This window comes from Triturus cristatus, chromosome 3_1 (assembly GCF_964204655.1).
Source record: "Triturus cristatus chromosome 3_1, aTriCri1.1, whole genome shotgun sequence".
Taxonomy (NCBI): Eukaryota; Metazoa; Chordata; class Amphibia; order Caudata; family Salamandridae; genus Triturus; species Triturus cristatus.
In genome coordinates this window covers 866,697,835-866,721,000 of record NC_140583.1, presented here as the reverse complement: position 1 = coordinate 866,721,000, position 23,166 = coordinate 866,697,835, and the positions used below count along the sequence as shown (strand labels likewise).

Here is a 23,166-nt window from a genome sequence, read left to right as displayed (position 1 = left end):
CAGTTTGCACCACTTTTGATGACTTTACACCATCTCAAAATGTTGATAAATTGGGCCCATGGTGTTTGACACTAGTGCATGCGTTTTGAGTTATGTATCCGGGCTGTGTCTTCCAAGTCTTTTTGTAGTTTGGGGAGTTAAAATAGAAAGAGACACATGAGTCTTATCGCTGGACCCAAAATGGAACATAGCTGCAATAGCATTGGCCACCATACAGTTTCCAGAGGAGCACAGCCATTGTCCATTGGTAGGTGCAGAAATTGGGACCAGAGTAATTATAAGGGTCTAAATAACTTAATAAGAATGCAAGGCTTTCCCAACTTGCATTTTAGGATGTAGAAGGATTTTAGGGATAGTGCAGAATCTTTTTTTTTTTTTTAAACCGTTTATTGCAATCTCAAGAATATACAGGTATGGGCCTACAACCTTCCGGCCGGCCGCTAGAATGACAGGAGCATATGACATACATACAAAAACACTTGGCGTTGCAGAGGAGCAAAATCAGGAGGTATCAGCGTCGTGGGCCACATCACTCTGACCCCACAATACGGTTTCATTTTAAACAAACAACACAAAAACCACACCCGCAAGGCAACCTGCGATCGACAGTAACAGCACGTGCTCACCGAATGGGGGACCCCAGCCATCCACAGGAGTCTAAAGAGGGGAAGGGGAACAGATCGAGGACTGGGGGAATTCCGTGCTCGGGGCTAGGAAAGGAGTCAACTAAGGGGACGGGGCTGGTGAGGCCGCAGGCAGCAATGGTGGCGCGCAGATACCCCCGCGGTAGGCGTTCCAGGGGCCCCATACCTTCACCCATGCCCCAGGCTTACCCCTCCCCAAATACACCACCTTTTCTCGGAACATGCACCAATCCATGTGTTCTTTCCAGGCCGACACCGCCGGGGGCCTCTGGGATCCCCACAGTTGAGCAATGTCACGCTTAGCTATCATATATCCCAGAGTCACCCATCGCGTCTGCGGAACCGAGTAGTCAGTTGGTTCCCACACATTCAGCAGGCATCTCCTCGCTTCAGGCAGCAGCGCGACATGCGTAACCACTCGCAGGACCTCATGCACACCACGCCAGAATCGCTCCACCTTCGGGCATTCCCACAGAATATGCAAAAAGGTCGCCAAAGCACCACACCCACGCTTACACAACCCATCCTCAGCATAGCCCATACGCAGAAGCCTTGGCCCCGTCATGTAAACCCGGTGGAGTATCTTAAGCTGGACGAAGCGAAGGCGAGCCGGTATGGCCACCTCCTTCGGAGAGGCCACCGCGGAGATCCAGTCTTCGTCATCCAACTCCAGCCCGTCGGCAACCCAAGCCTCGCGGAGGCCAGTCAGCAGGCCCGAGCGGTCATTAATCAATTTTTTGTAAATAAGGGAGATCGTGCTATCCGGAACGTGGCCATCCAGCACTCTATCCTCCAGGGGGGAAGACTCCGGGATGGAGGCGACGTCTGGGAAGACTGAGCCCAGCGCGTGACGGACCTGCAAGTACCGAAAGTATTCACTGCCCTGCAGCTGAAACTCCGTCTGCAGCGTCTCGAATGCTTTAAATCCCCCTCTCGTCCAGAGGTCCCCCACTTTACTGATGCCGATCGTGTCCCACTTCTCGAAGCCCTTCGAGGTCCACAGGGAGCCCAATCTCTCAGACGCGTACAACGGTGATGCCCGGGTCAAACGGTCCTTCCACCCCATAGCTGCGTTAGCCGCGTGCCATACTCGTACCATGACACGCGTAGGTCCCGTCAGGCGAGGGCCGGGCGCGCCAGAGTAGAGCGCTCGATTATAATCGCCACCAGGCAGGAGCATCTTGTCCATTTCAAATGCCGGGTTTAAGGCGGGCCCGTAAAGGCCATGATTAATTGCAGCCAGCTGGGAGGCCCAGTAATACCGTTTAATATCCGGGAGGGCAATCCCCCCGTCGTACCATGGGAGCGTCAACTTCGCCAGGGCAATACGCGGCCTCCCGTCCCAGAACAGGCGGCGCTGTAGACTCTCCACCTCACGGAAGTAGCGCGCCGGGACTAAATCCATAGTATTCTGGAGAGCGTACAGGAAGCGTGGCAACGACATCATCTTAAACAATGCCGCCCGGCCGAGCGGCGAAAGCGGCAGGCGCCGCCAGCGCGCGACGTCCTCCTTCAAGCGCTGGAGGGGGGGAAGCAAATTCCGCTCGTAGCGGGCCTCCGGGTCCAGAGTAATGTAAACCCCCAGGTACCGAAACCCCTGTGAGGCAATCTGGATCGGACAGCCCCGCGGGAGGACGGGAGCCTCCCCGGAAAGCACATACACACATGATTTAGCCCAGTTGATGACAAGGCCTGAATTGCGGCCGAACGAGCGCAAAACATCAACCAGGACAATCAATGATTTACGCGGGGAGGCTAGGTACAAAAGGATATCGTCAGCGTATAGGGACACGCGGTCCTCATATTCGGGGGTCCAACGGAGACCACGGATGGAAGGGTGCCACCGCAGCCACTCCGCCAGGGGTTCCAAGGCCAGCGCGAACAGGAGCGGCGACAAGGGACAGCCCTGTCGTGTGCCCCGTCCCAGCTCGAATGGGACCGATACTCTTCCATTCACCACCACCTGCGCCAATGGGCCCGAATACAACAATTTGACCCAGCTGATGAACCCCGGGACAAATCCAAACTTCGCCAGCATGGCCCAGATGTATGGCCACTCGAGCGTGTCAAACGCCATGGTGGCGTCTAAGGACGCCAATATGGCCGGCTCCCGCACAAACGGGACACGCGCGAGCACCCCGTGCAAGCGCTGCAGATTAAGGGCCGTGTTGCGATGGGGAATGAAGCCGGACTGGTCTTGGTGGACCAGGTCGCCCACCACGCCGACCAGCCGGTTGGCTAGCACCTTAGCGAGGATTTTGGGCTCCGCATTCAAGAGCGAGATAGGCCGGTAGGATGTAACCCGGTCTCGAGGTCTCCCCTCCTTGTGGAGCACCACGATTGTAGCCAGACGTTGGTCCGGGGGGAGGGAGCCCAGCGAGTGGGCCACCAGGAACATCGCACGGAGGTGGGGTGCCAGTACATCCGGTCGCAGCTTATACAACTCGATAGGGATGCCGTTCGGGCCCATGGCCTTGCCGGATGCGACCGAGCGTATGGCGAGGGCAATTTCGTCGGCGGTAGGAGCGGCATCTAACGACACCCTATCCTCCACCGAAAGGGAAGGCAGCGCGATATCCCTAAGCAGGGCATGGGAATCATCCTCCGAGCAGGGAGAAACCGGGGAATACACCTCGCGAAAATAATCCGCGAAACAAGAGACGATGTCTTCTGGCTCGGTGACACGCACACCATCCATCCTCTCAATCAGCGGGACCACACGACTCGCTCTCTCCTTTTTATCCAACCATGCAAGCAATTTACCAGCCTTATCACCCACATCATACAGTCGCCCCTGTTGCTCTCTATAGAGGCCCCTGGCCGCCTCCGTGACGAGGGCCCTGTAGGCCGCCTGCTTAAGTTGTAGGACATGTAGTGCAGCATCCGTCACCCCACCCTCTAGATCACCCTCCAATTCAGCGATTTCGGCCTCCACCCGGGTCACCTCCTCCTGCTCGCGCCTCCGGGCATGGGAAATAAAGGAGAGGGCCTCCCCTCTAAGAACTGTTTTGAAAGCTTCCCACAGGGAGATAGCCGAAGGGACGGACCCCACATTCTCATCGAAATACCGCTGCAAGGATTTAATCAAATCAGCGCGAATGGTGGGGTCGCGCAGGTACCAGGCATTGATTGGAGCTACTCTGCCCTCCCCCCTCGGGAAGACATCAACGTGCAACAGGAGCGGGTTGTGATCTGAAATACCCCGCGCCAAATGGCGCACCTCTCCTACCCTCCCAACATAGGCCGCAGGGACAAGGACATAATCAAGCCGTGAGAGGCTACCATGGGCACCCGAGTGGAAAGTGTACTGCCGCTGCGTGGGATGTTTTAAGCGCCAGCAGTCCACCAATCCCAGTGTATCTAAGAAGCCGGACAGCCACGCCTGCGCCCGGGGGAGGTCCCTAGGGGGGTGACGATCCACGGTCCCAGAAACCACCGCATTGAAGTCCCCCCCAACCACCAGAAGCCCCCCCGGAAGGTCAAGGAGGAGGCGCCCTAGGTCTGCAAAAGTCGTGGACTGTAACCCCGGTGGGACGTACACTGATACAAAGACAACTACTTTACCCTCCATTCTCCCCACTAAGACAGTGTAGCGTCCCCTCTCATCATGGCGCACCTCGTCTATTTCCAACGGGAGCGAGTTCTTCACCATGATGCCCACCCCCCGTGAGCCCGACGTGAAGCCCGCGTGGGCCACCAAACGATAGCCACGCCGATTCATGGCACAAAAGGAATTACCAATCAGGTGTGTCTCCTGCAGAAAGACCACATCTGGCGAAAGTCGTTTCAAATACTGCAGGACCACACCTCGCTTAATCCTATCCCCCAGTCCGTTAACGTTCCAGGACAATAAAGTCAGGTCCCTACCCCCCATCACATACAGAAGCCATCATTCGTCCCCCGGAGAGCACCTTAAAAACACAAATACAATAAAGGGTTTGCCTTGCGGTAAAAACAAACAACACCCCACCCCAACCCACCCATCCCAACAGAACTCCCCCCTCCCTGCACCCCTGCATGAGCCCAAATAGCCCCCCCAAAGTGCAGTGTGCCTGTCGCCCCATGAATGATTAAACTAACTAGTCCCCCAGAGGAGGAGGGAGAGCCCCCAAGAGACCCCGTACCACCTCCACAGGAGGGAGACTTAACGAACAGTCAAAAATGACGACAATGTTGTCCAGAGCAAGGCCTACTATTAATCCCTCAGTCCTGATCCGGCGAGCCCTCCCCTCCAACCGCGCCCCCCCCCACCCCCCCGGCCCGATCCCCGGGCAAGGAGTCCAACCAGTCCCCGGCTGCCTCGGGACGCTCAAAAAAGTGCGTGCGGCCATCCACCTCCACCCGCAACTTAGCTGGAAAAAGCATTGCATACTTGAGGTTCAGGTCCCGTAGACGACGTTTGACTCCAAGAAAGCTCAGTCTCTGCTTCTGGACCGCTGGGGTGAAATCAGGATAGAAGTTCACATCCATATTGTCAAGTCTGACCGGTCCTTGTTGCCTAGAAGTCTGAAGGATAGCGTCTCTGTCCCGAAAGTTGAAAATCCGGGCAATGAGAGGCCGCGGAGGGGCTCCGGCCTTAGGTCTTCCTCCGGGAACCCTGTGGGCACGTTCCACCGCAAAGAATTTACTCAGCCCCCGGGGCTGGAGATGGGTGAGAATCAGATCCTCCACAAACAGGTCCGCCGCCGCCTCCTCACGTCCCTCCGGCACCCCGACAATGCGGACATTGTTCCTCCGGGCCCGACCCTCGGAATCTTCCAGTCGACGATCCATCAGGGCGCTCGCCTGGCCGAGCCGGCGTACCTCCTTTTGGAGGGCCGCCACGTCCGCCGTAAGGCCCGAAGTGGTGTGGGCCAAAGAATCGACCCGGTCATTGGTCTTGGATAAATCGGCCCTCACCAGGCCAACATCCACGTGGACCGAGTCAATCTTTTGCGCCAGTGTGTCAAAGCGCTGGTCCACCGAGGCCTTCATCTCGGCGATAGCGCCCATAACATCTCGCAGGGTCAGATCCGCGGGCAGCATAGGAGCATCAGTCGGGCCCTCAGGGGACCGATGTGGCACCTCGGGAGATCCCTTCTGGAGGGTGTAGCGGTCCATGCTGTTGGACTGATGGGCCGCGCCACGGCGGGTCGATTTCACCTTTGCCCGGTCGCCATCTTGCTTTGTGGACATGGTTTCAGTCCCCAAATCGTGCCAATCACCTCGGAAAAGGCCGACAAACCAGTTCACGGGCTCCGGGGGGGGGGGGCCACCACAAGTCCGCAGGACGGATCACAGCCGGCGGGCCAGCAGGGCACCCCAACGAGGCCACACCACCGCACACTGCCCCGCAACCCAACCTCGCCCGAGCAGCAAGGAGGGTGCGAAAGTGAAAGTGCGGGGTACGCGAGTCGCCCAGCCCTGCCCGCCGCTGTTGATCACTTTGTCTCCGGATCGCCCCGCAACTCCAATCCGGGGGGCCGGCGTGGAGAAGGCCGCAAACCTCAATCGGTGCTCCCGCCGGTGTCCGAGGTCCAATTTGGAAACGGAAAACGGGTGACACCTCAGCTCGGGCTCACCAACACAGTCCCCTCATCTAGGACAGGATATTTTCAGGATTTATGTAGGAGGTCACGGAGGTCCTCGGGAGCCTCGCACCTACGCGGCCATCTTGGTTGCACGCTAGGCTCCTCCCCCAATAGTGCAGAATCTTGTGCTCAAACACTAACCACTATAGACCGCACAAACTTGACAACATTGCTTCACTTTAGGGTGACCTCCTGTTTCTAAGTCATAATGGACAATACTCAGTAATTTATAGGTGAAAGGGTCAGGACTAGAGACAGTTTCCATAGTGACCTGGAGTGAGGTGGTCACCCTACTTCACTTGCCTGGCAAAAAGAGGGAGCACAAAGGGTCACCTAGACGATGAGAGCATGATGAGATGTCCACATAGCTGATTTACGTTCATCACTATGTGGGTATAGAATAGGAGGTAACATTACTGCCATAAACATACTGAGGCCATTGCTAAGAAGATGGCTGCCTATGTCTTCATATGGCTGTGTCTGGCTTGTTACTTAGGTGACCGATGCCACAAGAAATTCACACTTGCACATCATAATAAGGTCATTCACAGATCGTGGTCTGTATGTCTCAATTTAAGTGGGACAATGTCAAAGGGAATTGTGCTTTGAGATGCTCCCACGATGATATATATTGGCAGAATTGCTGCACTGCTTAAAAGTGATCTTGTGAATACGTTATGAGATCAGCAAATAAATTTGAAACCACCGGGTGTCTCGTATTTTTGCACAAGCATTCAGCACTTTCAAATTGGAACCAGCACTCCCTGATTCCTTCAAGGATTGCATTTGCGCTGCTCAAGCGCCCCTTGTGCTTCCACGAAAAGTATTTAATTGTTTTAAATTTTGTGGATGAAAGCTGCACATTAAGCACAAAGGGGCCGATTCAGATCTCGCTCGGAAGGGTTCCGAACGCGATCCGGGCAGAAAAAGTACGAGCCGTACGTGCGGTTACCGACCGACTCATACAGCTGTACGAGCGAGTAAGTACGATGCGAGAAACACGAAATCGTCAACCGACTCATTTCCGGGTCCGCACCGCTCCGTACTTCTCGTCCGTAAGCAAACCGTGCCGTGCAATGGAGGCGATTTCCGATCGAGCCAGTACAATGCTCGATCAGGACAGCAGGATGGAGTTGGAGCTTCCGACACGTAAACGCACTGGGAAGCGGACTTCGGGGGTCCGTGCCAGAACCCCTTCCTGTAGCCTTACGAATCTGTCACAGCCGAAGACCAAATGGTCCCCCCTACACATGCATGTACGGTGTGAATGGCACCAACGCGTACACATTACAGGGGGCGCCCTTGTTCGCAACGTACCCATTTAGTCAATGGCAGCCCGTGTACGCGGCTTACGACCGGCTCCCATTGACTTCAATGGGAGTCCGAGCGACCCGAGTCTGTCAGCATACGGCTGCATTGTACTCGTTCGGTCGGACTCCAGGGGCACGGCTCGGTCGGAAAACCCTCCTGATCCGACTCGGACGGAGGGCTTTCCCAACGAGATTGGAATCAGCCCCAAAGTGTTAATAAGATTTTGAAGCCTTCAGATTTTTGCTAAAAGGATGAGTTGGGTTTGACAATGCAAAATTTACCACGAGACAATTTTAGAGGTCAAAAATAGGGACATAAGGAGAACTACAGTCAAAGGTAAGCAGCCCATGCGTGTGAAGAAAAAGAAGACAAATTAGGTTGTGGTGATAGAATGACACAGCTTGAAGTTAAGACAACTTTTTTGATATTGTGGGTGCTAATCATTATCCAGAGAGGCCACAGTCCTAAAATTGGATGGTAAGGCTGGGACTATGGTGGCTGGTTCAAAAACCGTAAACAATAATTAAAATTGACCTTAGGGCATACCTATGGTTTGTGCGCCTTTCTCTTTTTTGGCAGCCCCGCAGGTCGAAATCAGGTTCCTCTTACAACTGGTGTGGCTTGATTCAGGCTGGCCAGTTGTCATATACTTCGTTCTCAGCGGCAACTGAACAATGCATTTCAGATTCCGGAAACAATGACAGCACCCACTTCACGTTTCTTCTTTGTGACAATGTCGCCAAATGGCAGCTTCCTGCAGAGTACTTGTCCGTGCCACAGTGTGATTGGTTCCAACTTCCAGCTAATACTGTGTTAAAGGCAAAGTGCCCAGACAAACGGCTCAAGGCAGAAGCATGTCTGCTTATTTCAAACAGTGATGAGTAGGTAAATTAATTGTTTGCACCCTGGAGGGCCTGGGATATGACAGCTGTCAAGCATTGTTCTTCAAGGATTCCTGGCACTCGGTTCCAAGCAATGATACAGAAAGGTTCCGCCAGCCATGGGTATGGAATGTAAGTACAGGCATCATCGCTGTGAAAGCAATCTTCCATCCTGCAGGATCTTAGTCAAGAAAGTAACTATTTAGCAGGCACTGTGAGTTGGCCCTAAAGAATGTTCAAGGCAATGGCCTAGATATTGACATTCAAGAAGAAAATATATAACCTGGAATTGTGGGATTCAGATCCCTCAGAATGACTAACAGAAGTTTTATTCTGAATTTGTATCATTCTGCTATTTTTATCAGTGGCGCTGGAACTAGAAGTGCGGGATGTGCTATAGCACCCCCCCCCCCCCCCAAAAAAAAAACTCTGAAGTGTTTTGATAGAGAATGATCAATAAAGAGGCTGTTTAAATGTTTCTGTTCTGGTGGCATTTTTGTGTTTTAGAAGAAACACTGTCAATATCCCCTGTGCTTTTCTTGCGGTGATGTAATTGACCTACAAAAGCGTTCGAGCACCACTGATTTTCCGAAGAGAATTCATAAATGAAATTCCCCACACTTTGCCTCACTTCTCTCCCAAGGCCTATTTCCTGACTTGTAAACTTGTCTATTGGAAGGTTTTCTTGGAAAAATACTTTCCTGTGGTTTCCCCGTCTTCTCAGTTGAGTAGAGGGGAGGACACCTGAACGACAGATATGAGCCAACCTACCCTTCTGCTGTTTTGGCTCCAATAATTAGTGTGTTTGGAGACGGTGCTGGCTTCAAAGTGGTGACAGCCACATTCTCTCAGTATGAAGGAAGCCCGATCTATTTCTGTGAAAGCCCAGGCACACATTTTAAGGTGGCCACTTCATTTTAAATTGTCTTTTGGGGAAGTTCCAGAAATCCAATGGAATTATACATTTTGAAGTCAGTTCTGTTTGTGTATCTATTTATGCACTGATCCATAGAAGTAGCCTTAGATTAGAAAAACGCTCAGTAAGTTAGTCTTTACACACTGTGTAGGCCCATGCGTAACTCCGCTTTCTTTACAATTTCTGAAGTAAGAGCCAAATATAAAGGAGAATCCACTAATCACATTTCCTCCCTCACACTGATAGCTTCATCTGAGGATGAAAGGGGGGTAATTAACTTCCCAGGTAAGTTCTCATTTCTAAATGGAACAACAGGACCCTACTTGGAATCCCCAGAAACGACATCCCCCAACTTTACTGTAACACCAGTATCAGGCACGTCAGGAAAGGGATGGAATTGCCAGGTACAAATCTGAGGTGCTCGTAATGAGTGTCAACAGCACTTAAGCCACATACCTGATGGGTAGTGAGAGAGACACCAATCTGATCTTCCTAACATCTTAATGTCATTCACTTTGAATTTGGTTTGTTTAATCATTCAATTTCAACATAATTTCCTCATTGCAAGGTTGTCCTAATTTTGGGAGGCTTTGCAGGCACCAAGGTCCTTTTTCATCTTACAAGCACCATCGTCGGAGTTCCAATTATCTGCAGAATAAGGCAAGAGCTGACATGTAATCGGGTACCAAAGTCTGTATGATGAGACTGAGAAGACTGAGCTACCATGAATAGTGGGTCCTTGAAGACTTGAAACCAACGGCTTGAGGAATATTGGGAAAAAAAACTCCTTATTATGCCACTATTATTTGCTTGAGTATAACCCTAGTTTATGGATACTGCTATTTTGTGGCAGAGTCAGTCCTCCAGATGAGCACTGTACAAATTGAGACTCCTCAGGCAGGTGGCGGCAGGCATTTGTACCCAGTGTGTTGCAGAGTCAAGGCACAATAACTTCAAGAAAGATTAGCATGTGCATACACTTCAGTGCAGCTATGAGGGGCAATAAGGATCCCACAGAAAAGAGTTTGGGAGAAGCTAGTTGTTTGGCCATGGAATGAGATGCATTCAACAAGAGGATGGGGCAAAGGGCAGAATCAGTAAGCAACTGACATCTGTTCAAGGTAAGCCATAAGATTGCTAGAAACAGAAGAGGCCAGGTGGAGTCAGCAACAGTGAGAAAGATGGTTTAGATTTTGTGGCTAGTTCTGGTCAGTAATGGTACACTAAGCCGTAGAAGTTGCAACCAGTCTCCAAGTTCCAACCTGGCATTGTCTCGGCTTGTGTTAAGTATTACGAGAGAGGAGCTTCTCAAACACATTAGGAATATTAGGAAAGAGGGGGACAGCACGGTAAAGGGAAAAACCTTTTCAGGTGTATGGGATCTAACCTGAGAAGAAATGCCTCAGGATTTATTTTCTTGCAAGTTGTAGGATGGCCAGATACTTACAGTGGATGTCTAAAAATCCGCTTTAAATTGTACATTTTTGGCCAGGTATGTTGGAGAGTTTTAGTGGGCATCCATGAAAGTCAGATAGGCTACCTTAAATATACTATGGGCCCGGTAACAACTTTTGGCAGTGCACGGGTGGGCGGCCCGACACTGCCATGCTCCCTCACCACCAGGAGTCGCTGCCGTCCGCCAGATTACACGTTTTTTGTAGTCTGGTAGGTGGGTGGTGTGGCGGTCTCCCCAGCATCTTTCAAAGACGGCGGTGCCTCAAACCGCAATCGGAACACCTCACAAGGTTCCTGCATGGCATGGACTGTAACGTCCATGCTGTGCAGGAACTGCTGTGCATGCACTCGCCCCGCTGTGTGCATACACAGGGCGCAGAAGCACAAGGGGGCCGTGTAGGGTCCCCTTTGTTTCCTCTCCACCAGGGTCACTGAACTCAAGTTTGACATCGGATTATGATCTTTAATGTCCTTAACAAGCAAAGTTAGAATAGGGCACCTTTACCACATATTTGATGTGGTGTTCAGGTGGTATCCTGATGTTAAGAGTGTGGTTTTTTCACTAATAGAATTAAGAGCAAACATTCAGTTCTGTTTAGGGAGGTGAGGAGTAGGAATTCTTTCTTTTGATGGCTCAGTTTCTGGTGATGAGCCATAAGGCGCTGCATTTCACTTACGCAGTCAACAAGATGAAATAAACTAGTTCCACATTCACTTTGAAACAAGGCTGATGTGCATCAGCATATTGGTGGTTGGTTATGTTAATGTCTTTTATCCCTTCACCTCTTGTACACAGTCAGCAGAAGCGGTGAGAGGACAGGTTCATAAGGGACATCATAACATGTGGGACTCCCAGGGGACTTTAATCTCCACCAGTTGTGCACAGTTCAAGAAACATGGGTAACCATTTGAGAACAAGTCTACTAATGGCCATGCAGTTCATCACTTCCACAAACGACAGGTTGATTCATCCATGTCTTTGGGATGTTCCAAAGTGATTGGTTATTTATCAAACACCTGAGAGCCGGCAGTGCTTTGTGAATATCATTTGATCAATAGAATTCTGTGGTCATAGGGGTGACAATAATTAGTTTGGCACCTGTGGACCTTTTCCTTTCTATACCAATGAACACATGTAAGGCCATAGGTGCAGAGATGCACAAAATGAAAGAAGGTCCTCTTGGTCATTTGTGTTAGTACATTGGTGAATGTCTCTTGGGCTGAATTATGTTGCCTACAAATAACCTGCAGACATTTGTCCCCTCTGCCTATGGAGTGGGACATCTGTGCAGGTTTAAGCCAACTAAAATGCTACTATGTAGTATCTCATTCATGATGTAAGCATTCAAAATATGCAATATATTTATGCAGTATAACAGTGCCTATTTACTTCATGCTTAGATTGACCTCTCCCCCTACTGAGTACAGAATGATCATTTCAGCAGTTTGCATTCTTGTGATGAGAGTAAGGTATTTGGGCTAGATATGGTACTGTACTTTCGAAGCCGTTTCATTGACTTTTTGGCTGTGGAAAAAACTTAAATGGACGTCATCCCTTTTCAGAGTGTGCTAACATCAGCACATGCAAATTTTGACTTTATAAATAAGCAAATGTGTATGTGTTTGTGTTTTCACTGGTCAGTTGTATGAATATACATCTAAATGCCATAATATGGTTTTGTTTTGCAGCCCGAACACACAAATGTATGCTTTTGGTACATCCCACCAAGTCTCCGAAATATGCCCCGCAATGAAGAGCGAAAAGAAAAGCTACATAGGGTATGTCATTATAATTCCATGTAAAATAATGAACTGACATTGTTTTACCAAAAACACTTTGCATTATATCTCCTAATTGCGTTTATCATTTTATGAAGTGAAAAGTGAATACCAGAGAAGTAATGCTACTTTTGTCTCATGGGTCCTAATCCCTGCCACATGACTCTCGCCCACCTGTAAGCATACAGACATATAGAGAATTAATGTCAATGCTGTGTTGCCACAGAAACAGAATGTTTGCAGAGTACTTTGCTACGGCAAATGTGTTCAAGTGGGCTGCTTTTCACTTATGTTAATAGCTTTGTTGACTGAACTAAATGATTTATGTCCTGTATCACAGGGCCCAACATTTTTGGATCTATTTAGTAAGAGGTTCCTGGCAAAGGAATAGTGTTACATCACCACGGCTTAGAAAGATCTCGATGCTTCTTGAAGGGATTCTTGATCAGTTTATAACACTGAAGAGGCACAGCCATCTCAGAAGATGAAGGGGGGGTAGGGGAGGGGTGTGCGGGTTAAAAAACTCTGAAGCTAACCCAGGATCTAATAATTCTCAAACCTCACATTTCCATCCAGCTTCACAAATATAACGCGAAATACATAAAAGGTATTATGTCAGTTAAAAGATCGAGGTGTAGTTGGTGGTCGTACCGAATTAGGACGCGAGGTATATCACCACCTAACATTTCTGCCCGACTTCAGAAATATAGCACAGATACGGAAGAGGTACTACTATGTCAAGCAGAAGATCAAAGTAGGGGGGGAACATGTTGTACTCAGAACAGCCCATAGTCAACATAGAGCGTAAGAAATGTCACCATCTCCACTTCACGAATATAACACCAATGAAAGTCTCCTTGCTATTTTAAGATGCAATTTTTGCTGCCCTTTAACGAGGTGGAGGATTTTTTCAGAGCATCCCATCAAAATGACATCGGAGACTTCCAATATCAAAATTATTGTTTTAATCACCAAGCCCAAACATGGACACCATTAGCCCAAGAAGGGTTACGGACTGCTTTAGGCCCTCATCATCAGGTTCCAATCCAGTGCCAGTGCTTCTAATAAAGGTGATGGTATTACCTGCTGCAGACTTACTCCTCTCAATAGTCTTCGTTGCTGCCATCATCATGACACTAGTCAAAGGTGTAAGGCAGGTAAGAGTAGGTCTGCTTGCACTAGCACCTCTTATCAAGCCATTTCCTAGTTAATTGAGAAGGGACTATGAATATTGAATCTGTAGTTCAAAGTTTCTTGGTATGATGAGGTAATGCGTGCAGATTGTGCAGGAATACCTAGTTGGGACATTTTCATTAGCACTGAGCAGGCACTGACTTTAAGCACTGACTTAGGTTCCATCACTTATGAGAATTACTAGAATTTGTTTCAAAGCTCCCACTCAGACCCCGAGCCACAGTCACTTTCAGACAGGATTAAGTTTGCCTCAGGTTTTGGGTACACTCAAGTTGGCAGTTCATTCCTCTTCAGAGGATCACAGTCTCCAAGGATATTCTTACCCACCAGTACCACAAGCGTTCTTCCACAGTGAGGACGATTTTAGTCAGTCTGTGGTGTTCAGCGTAGGTACAGGAGATCAGAAATTCTTGCCAGATCTTCAGGATAACCACTTACAATGTTCCATTAAGATTTACTGCATGTACCTTTATTGTACGTAGCTACCCTAAATTTCTGTCCTCACTAATGTATGTATTGGGGAGAGGAGTTGGCCTAACGGCTACGGCGGTCAACCTCGAATCTGAGGAACTGTGTTTGAGTATCGGCAATGACGCTGAACATCCTGTGATTCTGGGCAGATCACTTAATCTCCCCGTGCCTAACAAAAATATGAATGTGTCCTCATGTAATGCAACTGGTGATATGTAAAGTGCTCTGATACCTGTTCCGGGTCTAGTTTGCGCTATATAAAACTCTGTAAAGTAAAAAAAAAAAAAGAAATGTATGGTGGACCCCTGCTTTAACTCTATAGATATCTCTCCTTAAAACAGAGCTGCAGCAAGAGAACTTCTGTCTGTTGTGTGCTAAGGCATGCTACTCTCAGATAGTTAATCAGACCGGGATAAAACACAAAACTGATATTGCCGCTCGTGTAGCGGGAAGAATTGTGGACAGTGTTTTTGGCCGTTCCAGGGGCACTATCAGCAGCGGAGCCCTTTCCAAGACTTTCTGCGTGGCCTGGGAGCATTTCGGCTCGGTCACCTCGGCTGGGGGAGTGCTTCAGACGCCACCTGCATAGGGAGCGGGACTGCGAGGTCCAGAAGTGCTTGCGCCGTCCACCGCGCGCACCTGGTTCCTCTTCCCGCCCCCTTCTCCCTCGGACCTCCCTGGACCTTCCTGGAAGTGTATTAAACTCCTCGCGGCCCCCGCTGGCGCGGGAGCCGCTCGTGTAGCGGGAAGAATTGTGGACAGTGTTTTTGGCCGTTCCAGGGGCACTATCAGCAGCGGAGCCCTTTCCAAGACTTTCTGCGGGGGAACAACCTTTACAACGCAACTTTTACAACGCACTACCATTACAACGCATTTTTTACAACGCATAATCCATTACAACGCATGACATTACAACGCATGACACTACAACGCATTTTGAAAAACTACCTTTACAACGCATTCCATTACAACGCATACTACCATTACAACGCATACCATTACAACGCATAATATTACACTATACTATCCAACACTTACCCTACTGATGCACCCCCTGGAGTTAGAATAGTAATTTTTACCCCTATACTATCCAACACTTACCCTACTGATGCACCCCCTGGAGTTAGAATAGTAATTTTTACCCCTATACTATCCAACACTTACCCTACTGATGCACCCCCTGGAGTTAGAATAGTAATTTTTACCCCTATACTATCCAACACTTACCCTACTGATGCACCCCCTGGAGTTAGAATAGTAATTTTTACCCCTATACTATCCAACACTTACCCTACTGATGCACCCCCTGGAGTTAGAATAGTAATTTTTACCCCTATACTATCCAACACTTACCCTACTGTTGCACCCCCTGGAGTTAGAATAGTAATTTTTACCCCTATACTATCCAACACTTACCCTACTGTTGCACCCCCTGGAGTTAGAATAGTAATTTTTACCCCTAGACTATCCAACACTTACCCTACTGTTGCACCCCCTGGAGTTAGAATAGTAATGTTTACCCCTACACTATCCAACACTTACCCTACTGTTGCACCCCCTGGAGTTAGAATAGTAATTTTTACCCCTACACTATCCAACACTTACCCTACTGTTGCACCCCCTGGAGTTAGAATAGTAATTTTTACCCCTATACTATCCAACACTTACCCTACTGTTGCACCCCCTGGAGTTAGAATAGTAATTTTTACCCCTATACTATCTAATACTTACCTTAAATGTAATTTAATATTATGCGTTGTAATGGTATGCGTTGTAAAGGTAGTATGCGTTGTAATGGTAATGCGTTGTAAAGGTATTTTTTAAAAATGCGTTGTAGTGTCATGCGTTGTAATGTCATGCGTTGTAATGGATTATGCGTTGTAAAAAATGCGTTGTAAGTGCATGCGTTGTAAAAGTGTGCGTTGTAACGTCATACATCCCTTTCTGCGTGGCCTGGGAGCATTTCGGCTCGGTCACCTCGGCTGGGGGAGTGCTTCAGACGCCACCTGCATAGGGAGCGGGACTGCGAGGTCGAGAAGTGCTTGCGCCGTCCACCGCGCGCACCTGGTTCCTCTTCCCGCCCCCTTCTCCCTCGGACCTCCCTGGACCTTCCTGGAAGTGTATTAAACTCCTCGCGGCCCCCGCTGGCGCGGGTGCCGCTCGTGTAGCGGGAAGAATTGTGGACAGTGTTTTTGGCCGTTCCAGGGGCACTATCAGCAGCGGAGCCCTTTCCAAGACTTTCTGCGTGGCCTGGGAGCATTTCGGCTCGGTCACCTCGGCTGGGGGAGTGCTTCAGACGCCACCTGCATAGGGAGCGGGACTGCGAGGTCCAGAAGTGCTTGCGCCGTCCACCGCGCGCACCTGGTTCCTCTTCCCGCCCCCTTCTCTCCTCCTCTACTTTAACCCCGCCTTGAACGCGTACGCGGGACGCGGGCGGACGAGGAAGCGGGCGAAGACCGGACAAAGAGCGGGCCGTTTTAGGCCGTTAGAGGCCGGCAGAGACCGGACCGGGCCCCCTCTCTAACTTTGTCCCTGTCTCAAGGCTCTTCTCCATACTCCATCAGCCTGCGGCTTTGACTGTTCCTCTCGCCATGGCTACTAGAGTATCCAGGAGTAAGGCTGCCCAACAGTGCTCTAGCACACTGGAAAAATTCTTTCCGAAGACCAGTGCTGCGGCTAGCAAAGGTCGCACAGTATCAGACACTCTCCTTGAGGTAAACTTAGAAAACGCGTCAGTTTCAGTGGACCCCTCGGACTCTTCTTCCATCGATGTTAGTACTCCAATACCCCTTGACGTCACCCATCTATCTCTCATGGATAGCATTGATCAGACAATCGAGTCAGTCCTCCAACAACTTAGGACCCCGTCTAATCTACTGAGGGATAGCGAGTCTCTGCGTCCCTCGGGGGTGGTGGAGACCACTCCGTATATGAACTGTGCGGAAATGTCTAAGGCGCAGGATGAAGGGCAAGTTGCAGCGCCAACAGATCCCGTAGGCAGTAGAGTGGACCATCCTCCGAAAAGGAAAAGGTCAAGGAAGCTTAGAGGGGCAAAAAGGGCCAAAGTGGATAAAACCAACCCAACATTAGATGTTAGCTCAGACATTTCGGCTTCTCCCGTGGTTACTTCCCCGGGAATTGGGTCTGATCAACCAGACTCGCCATTAGCCACAGTGGTACCTGGGTGTTCCGGGCCGTTCATATTTGGTGGAAATCCTCCTAATGCGGCAGAGGCTCTAATTGGCTCTTTTAGGGACATCCTTAGGAGCCTGTTGGAGCCCCTGTCTGTAAAATTGGACTCCATAGCTGCTAGACTCAGGGCTATAGAAAACGCACATAACAGGAATAGTCCTAGCAGGGGGTTGGGTCCAAGTGCACAGACGGCTCCCCGGGAATCTGTAGGGAATAGACCATCTACTGCTGGAACAAGCATACAGGCCCCGGCTGGGGCACAACACAGTGTTACAGGTAGTCATGCTCCCCCACTGCCCTCTTCACAAATGTCTAGGCCCCCTGTCCCTGCACCTAGAAGATCTAAGCAACCAACACTACCCCTTCCAACGAGTGGGGGGCGAGTTAACAATGAACATACTGGTCGCCCCACTAGCCCCAACACTAGGCGCAGGGCGGTCAATCTGCCCCCTGAGGCTGTGCCCCACACAGCGATTATGGTGGGAGTTCCTGAGCTCACTGGCGACACCAGAGAGCCACAGGACTCACTCCGTAATAAGGTAATTAGCTGGCTTAATATTAACAGGCCCCTCCCCTCTAACATCAAAGGTGATGTGTTGATGGTCAGAAGGATCCCATGGATCGGAATCACCCCCAAAAACAGGGTAGGGGACTGTATCATAATTAGTTTTAAAAGCCCACTGGTTGCCCCTTAGATTTGTAACTGGCTGGTAAGGCCGGATAAGTCCAACATAGAATTAGTGTCCCTCTCACACTTCTACCCAAATGTTTCCAACTTAGTAGTGGGGAGGGAACAGAGTTGGACCAGAGTGGGCTTCACCGTAGATGGTTCACGGTACAGACCCAAGCACAACACACTGCCCGCCCATGGCAATTTTGTCCATCAGAATAGATTCTCCTGCCTGGACCAAGTAGATTGACCAATAAGGGGGGTCACTCCACAACACCCAGTAAATTCTGCCTATGGGTCTACACTCAGGGGGAAGGTACATCTGTTCCCGTAAATGAAAAAAGGTCCCTGGCCCCTGCAAATGAGGGGGGGACCGCCCTGGGAAGCATCCAAGTTTTAGATGAGGATCCACCAAATACACCAACTGTTCTTACAACGCAATTGGTGGAGCTTGTTGAATTACCCACCCAGTCGCCCATTACTACTGGTTTGGGTGACTTGGGTAATTTTGCACACGACATCCCGTCTGCACCAAGTGAAGCAGGTCCGCAATTTCAAGGTCCAGGCCTGACTATCCTTTCCTGGAATGTAGCTGGCATCTTAAGTAAGGTGGATACCCCGGAGTGGGAAACTTTGGTCAGTAAAAGTGACATCCTCCTCTTCCAGGAGACTTGGGCTAGGGCACCACAGCTTAGGAGGGGATATGACATTTTTGAAATCCCGGCAAAGTCGAATGGGAGGGGGAGACCCTCGGGAGGTTTAGCAATCTGGGTGGCGAGCCACATTGGGTGTCAGGTGGAAAGAATGGATACACTTTCACAGGACATTCAGTGTGTGCTCCTCAGATGGCCTGGTAAAAGTACATGGGCTATTGTTAACGTCTACTCTCGACCAGTCGCTGTGGGCAAGGAATCCCCAACCCTAGTTGATCTTTCATCTTTTCTAGGGCAACTGCCAGGTGACTTGAAAATAGTGATGGGAGGAGATTTCAACTGCCACTTTGAACCCCTGGAAGGTCTAATGGAGGGTGCCTTTACTGCCGAGGATGACCACTGGGGAGTCCCACCTTCCTCCTCAACTCACCCCAAAGCTTGGTCTCCGTTGGCAGTACAACTTACCTCTCTCACTCTGAACTTTGCACTGAGGGCGTGTAACGGACGCACCCCCTCTGACACTCCTTCGGTGTGTACTTTCAACAAAAAGGGCCATGAGTCAAGGTTGGACTACATTTTTATAGATATTTCCCTGTGGCCCAAAGTTCAAGATTTTAGAGTGATCCCGAGGACAGACAGTGACCACAATTCCCTTTTGTTGGAGATCCAGCACCCAGCCCCTGCTATAGGGCTGCTAACTACCGATTCTGGAGTCGACCAGGGAGACATACTACTCACTACAAGCAGGCGCCGGGCGAAATGGGGGAAGCTAGTTGATAAAGAAGAAGCTATAAATAACCTCTATGGCATAGCACTCCCCAGGTTCCAGGAGGTGGATGCTCTCATCAATCAACCAAGACCCTCTGACTACAATGAGAGACTATTTGGCATTCACCAGGCCTTAGTGAGGGACCTTGCAGATGTCTTCAATCCGGCCCTGCCCACTAGAAGGAAAAAGACTCGCGCTCCGACTTGGTACACCTCCACCTGCAGGAAAACTAAGTCTGAGCTTCTTTCCGCAATTAAAGAGGGTAGCGATAAGGTGAAGATTGCAGCCCTTAGGAGGGGGTACAAGTTAGCACTGGCCAACGCAAGGGCAGAGTGGGATTGGAACCACTGGCATGAACTGACTGAAGCCCTCAAATCCAAAGACTCTAGGAAATTTTGGGCTCTGGTAAACAATGGAACAGGGGATCTGCTATCCGCAGTAGAACCCAATATTGCCCCCTCTATTTGGGAGGCCCACTTTGGGACACTATATCAAGAAACCACTCTCTGGCCGGAAGGGATGGTGGAGGAGTCCCCCTGCCTTCCAGATGTGGCCTTGGAATTTTCCTTGGGGGAGGTGAAGCTAGCACTGGAGCGCCTAGCGCTGGGGAAGGCACCGGGGTTGGATAAGCTACCCGGTGATTTGTTCAGATACCACCCTGACATCTGGGCCCCGTACTTTCTTGTTCTTTTTAATGCTATTTTGGGAGGTATGGCAGTCCCGTCCTCTTGGCTAGGGGCTGAAATAGTTCCGATTTACAAGAAAGGGTCCCCTTTGAGTCCGGCAAACTACAGGCCTATTAGCCTGATAGATGTTCCCCAAAAGCTTTTTGCGCGCCTTATTTTGAACCATCTATTAGACTGGGTGGAGGAAAATGACATCATGAGTCCCCTGCAGGCTGGCTTCAGGAAAAACACGTCGACCATGGACCAGATCTTCCGCCTCGTTCTCCTCTACTGGAAGACGGTGAGGATCGAGGGGGGGAGATTGTACATGGTCTTCGTGGATCTGAGGTCAGCCTTTGACCTAGTCCCGCGCAGGAAACTTTGGGAGGTGCTGGAAAAGTTAGGAATTCCCCCCCAGCTACTTAACATCTTAGCCAGGCTGCATGAGAACAACTATGCTCAAGTCAGGTGTGGGAAAGATGGCAAACTTTCATCCAGGTTTCCTGTCCGTCGAGGTGTGAGGCAGGGTTGTGTCTTGGCACCGACCCTGTTTTGCTTATTCATTAATAACGTCATCTCACACCTGGAAAACGTCAAGGACAACGACGCCCCCTGTTTGGCAGGTAGGAAGGTACCGGCAATCATGTTTGCCGACGACACCCTCCTCCTTTCAAAATCCCCCATGGGGATCCAGAGGATCCTGGGTGGATTTGGTCTTTTCTGTCATCAGCATGGGTTGGAGGTGAACACAGAAAAGACCAAGTTCATGATCTTCAACCCACCAACCAAAACTAGGCCCAATCCCACCCTGGGGACCGCCAGCCTTGAGAGGGTGTCCACCTTCATATATCTGGGGGTAACACTGCAGGAAAATTTAGCATGGGACCGACAGATAGTACGATCTAAGGCCAAATTATCCCAACTGTCGGGTGCAATCCTGAAAGTGGCTAATACTTCTTCCTTCAAGCCCATAAGCCCGGCCCTTGAAACTTACAAGACCCAGGCCAAGGCTGCGGCCATGTATGGCAGTGAGCTATGGGGATACAAAGCGGTGAAGGGCTTATCAACAGTGGAAAATAGTTTTTTAAGGCGCCTTCTAGCCCTTCCAAGTGCCACGCCACTTCAGCCTCTGAGAATGGACATGGGTCTCCCCCCTATTGCAGAGGAGCTTGTGTCAAAGCCAGTGAAGTTCTGGCACAGGCTCTGGTCTACGGACGAACTTCATCATTATAGGGAGGATCTCACCCATGTCATGAGTTTAAACTGCAGTGGCAAAATCCCCTGGCTCACCTTTGTGGAAAATGAACTGTCTGCCATCAATCTCCGAGTCCTGTGGGAGGACCCCGCGCGAGGCTGCCAAACAGTCTCGCGCAAAGCCCTGGCACAAATCTACAAAGCCAGGTCCCTTGCTCACTTGATGGACGCTCAAAATAGCGGCACCCTAACTTTGCGATTTTTAGAATCCAAAAATTCTTATGTTTTTGAACCTTTTATGGATTTTATTTTTCCCATCCTGGCGAGGAAACTGTATGTTCAATGGAGGCTTAGCACACTACCTATTAATTCATACACCTGCAAGTGGACAAATGGGGGCGATAAAATATGTCCCTGCTGTAACAACCATGTGGAAGATGACCCCCACATCTTGTTTGTGTGCCCTGCATACCAAAGGCCCAGAAAATACTGGATAGCACCGCTCTGTAAGAACCTGGGGTTCAGAGAGTATGCACAGGCATACAGGATTTTGAAAACTAGCACCCTGGGCCACATTGTGTTCGCTGTTTCCAAATTTCTTATGGCCATATGGTTGATCAGAAAGAAAAAATCCTCTGAAGCCCCTTGAACTTTCTAATGCAATTTTAAATCACTCCTCGCTGGGAGAGCGGACTCTATTTAAATGTGTTTTAAAATAATGTTTTAATGTTTGTAATGTTTGCATTTTATCTTTTATGGTCTATATGGCCGAAATAAAGAATTGGAATTGAATTGAATTGATATTGCGATCCGGAAAGCCAAACTCAATTCTCAAAAGCAAGTAGAATTGTTCTCAGCGTTTTCTTTCTTTCCAACTGTCGAGCAGCTCTCTCAAGCCCCCAGATTTTGATTATCTAAACATATAATATTTCCTAACAACCTTTTTACCTTTTAGCTATTGCACCAAGAAAACATAAGATTTTCACCTTCTCACTGGAGTTTTAATAGTCATGATATCAAAAGCAGGGTTTCAAGACAAGTCTCAAATTCAAAATGAAAATAAAAGGAAAAAAAGCCTAAATTCCCAAATTCTGATATCGGGGGGCAGATTTACAAGCCCCTTGCGCCCCTTTTGCGTCACTTTTAACATGGAAAAAGTGACGCAAAAGTGGAGCAAGGGGCTTCTAAATCTGCCCCCAGGTTTCTAAACAACCCAAAATGCATGTGTTGTTGAAATTAATAATTTTGTCAGTTGCTTATTACTTGGAGACAATGTGGTGCTGAATCAGCAGCGTGGCAGTGAGGAGAGGAGAAGGTCTCACTATGGTAGGCTGGTGCAAAGGTTATTTTTTGTACTGCAAGGACGCACCACAAAAAGAAAATGAAAAAAACATGTTGCCTCTGTAACAAGGAGCCCATTTACTTACAATAAAAATATTTCATTTAAAATAGTGAACCATCGCATTTAAAATTTTAATAGTACAGTACTGGTGGTTCCTAGCAGGCATGTTTACAAATGTAGAAGCCCTTTTTTGTTCTAATGTGCATCACAGAAATATATGATCCTTATTGGTTCAAAAATAAAGATACTATTTCAAATTACTCTGACTCGAAGACACAGTTTAAACATAAACTATTGACTTTCAAAATAAACACGCATTGGCAAGGCATTCAGGTCTGGTCTTGGGAGTCTGACACAAATTTGGGTGTGGATAGTTTCTTTTATTTTTTATTGCAAGTGGCATGAAATAAAAAGGAGGAAAAAAACGTGCCACCACCTGAACAGTAACATTTGAAAAAAT

The 23,166-nt window shown here is 49.3% G+C and overlaps 1 protein-coding gene across 3 annotated transcripts in view; it reads left to right on the top strand.

Annotated features, from left to right (window-relative positions):
* The window catches only part of GAD1 (glutamate decarboxylase 1), a 215,150-nt gene that overhangs the window by 168,867 nt on the left and 23,117 nt on the right, over window positions 1-23,166 (top strand). For all 3 annotated transcript variants that reach the window (XM_085645326.1, XM_085645327.1, XM_085645325.1), the window contains one exon: window positions 12,467-12,556. In XM_085645326.1, coding sequence (XP_085501452.1) covers window positions 12,467-12,556 — 90 coding nt within the window. The remainder of the gene's footprint in view (window positions 1-12,466; window positions 12,557-23,166) is intronic.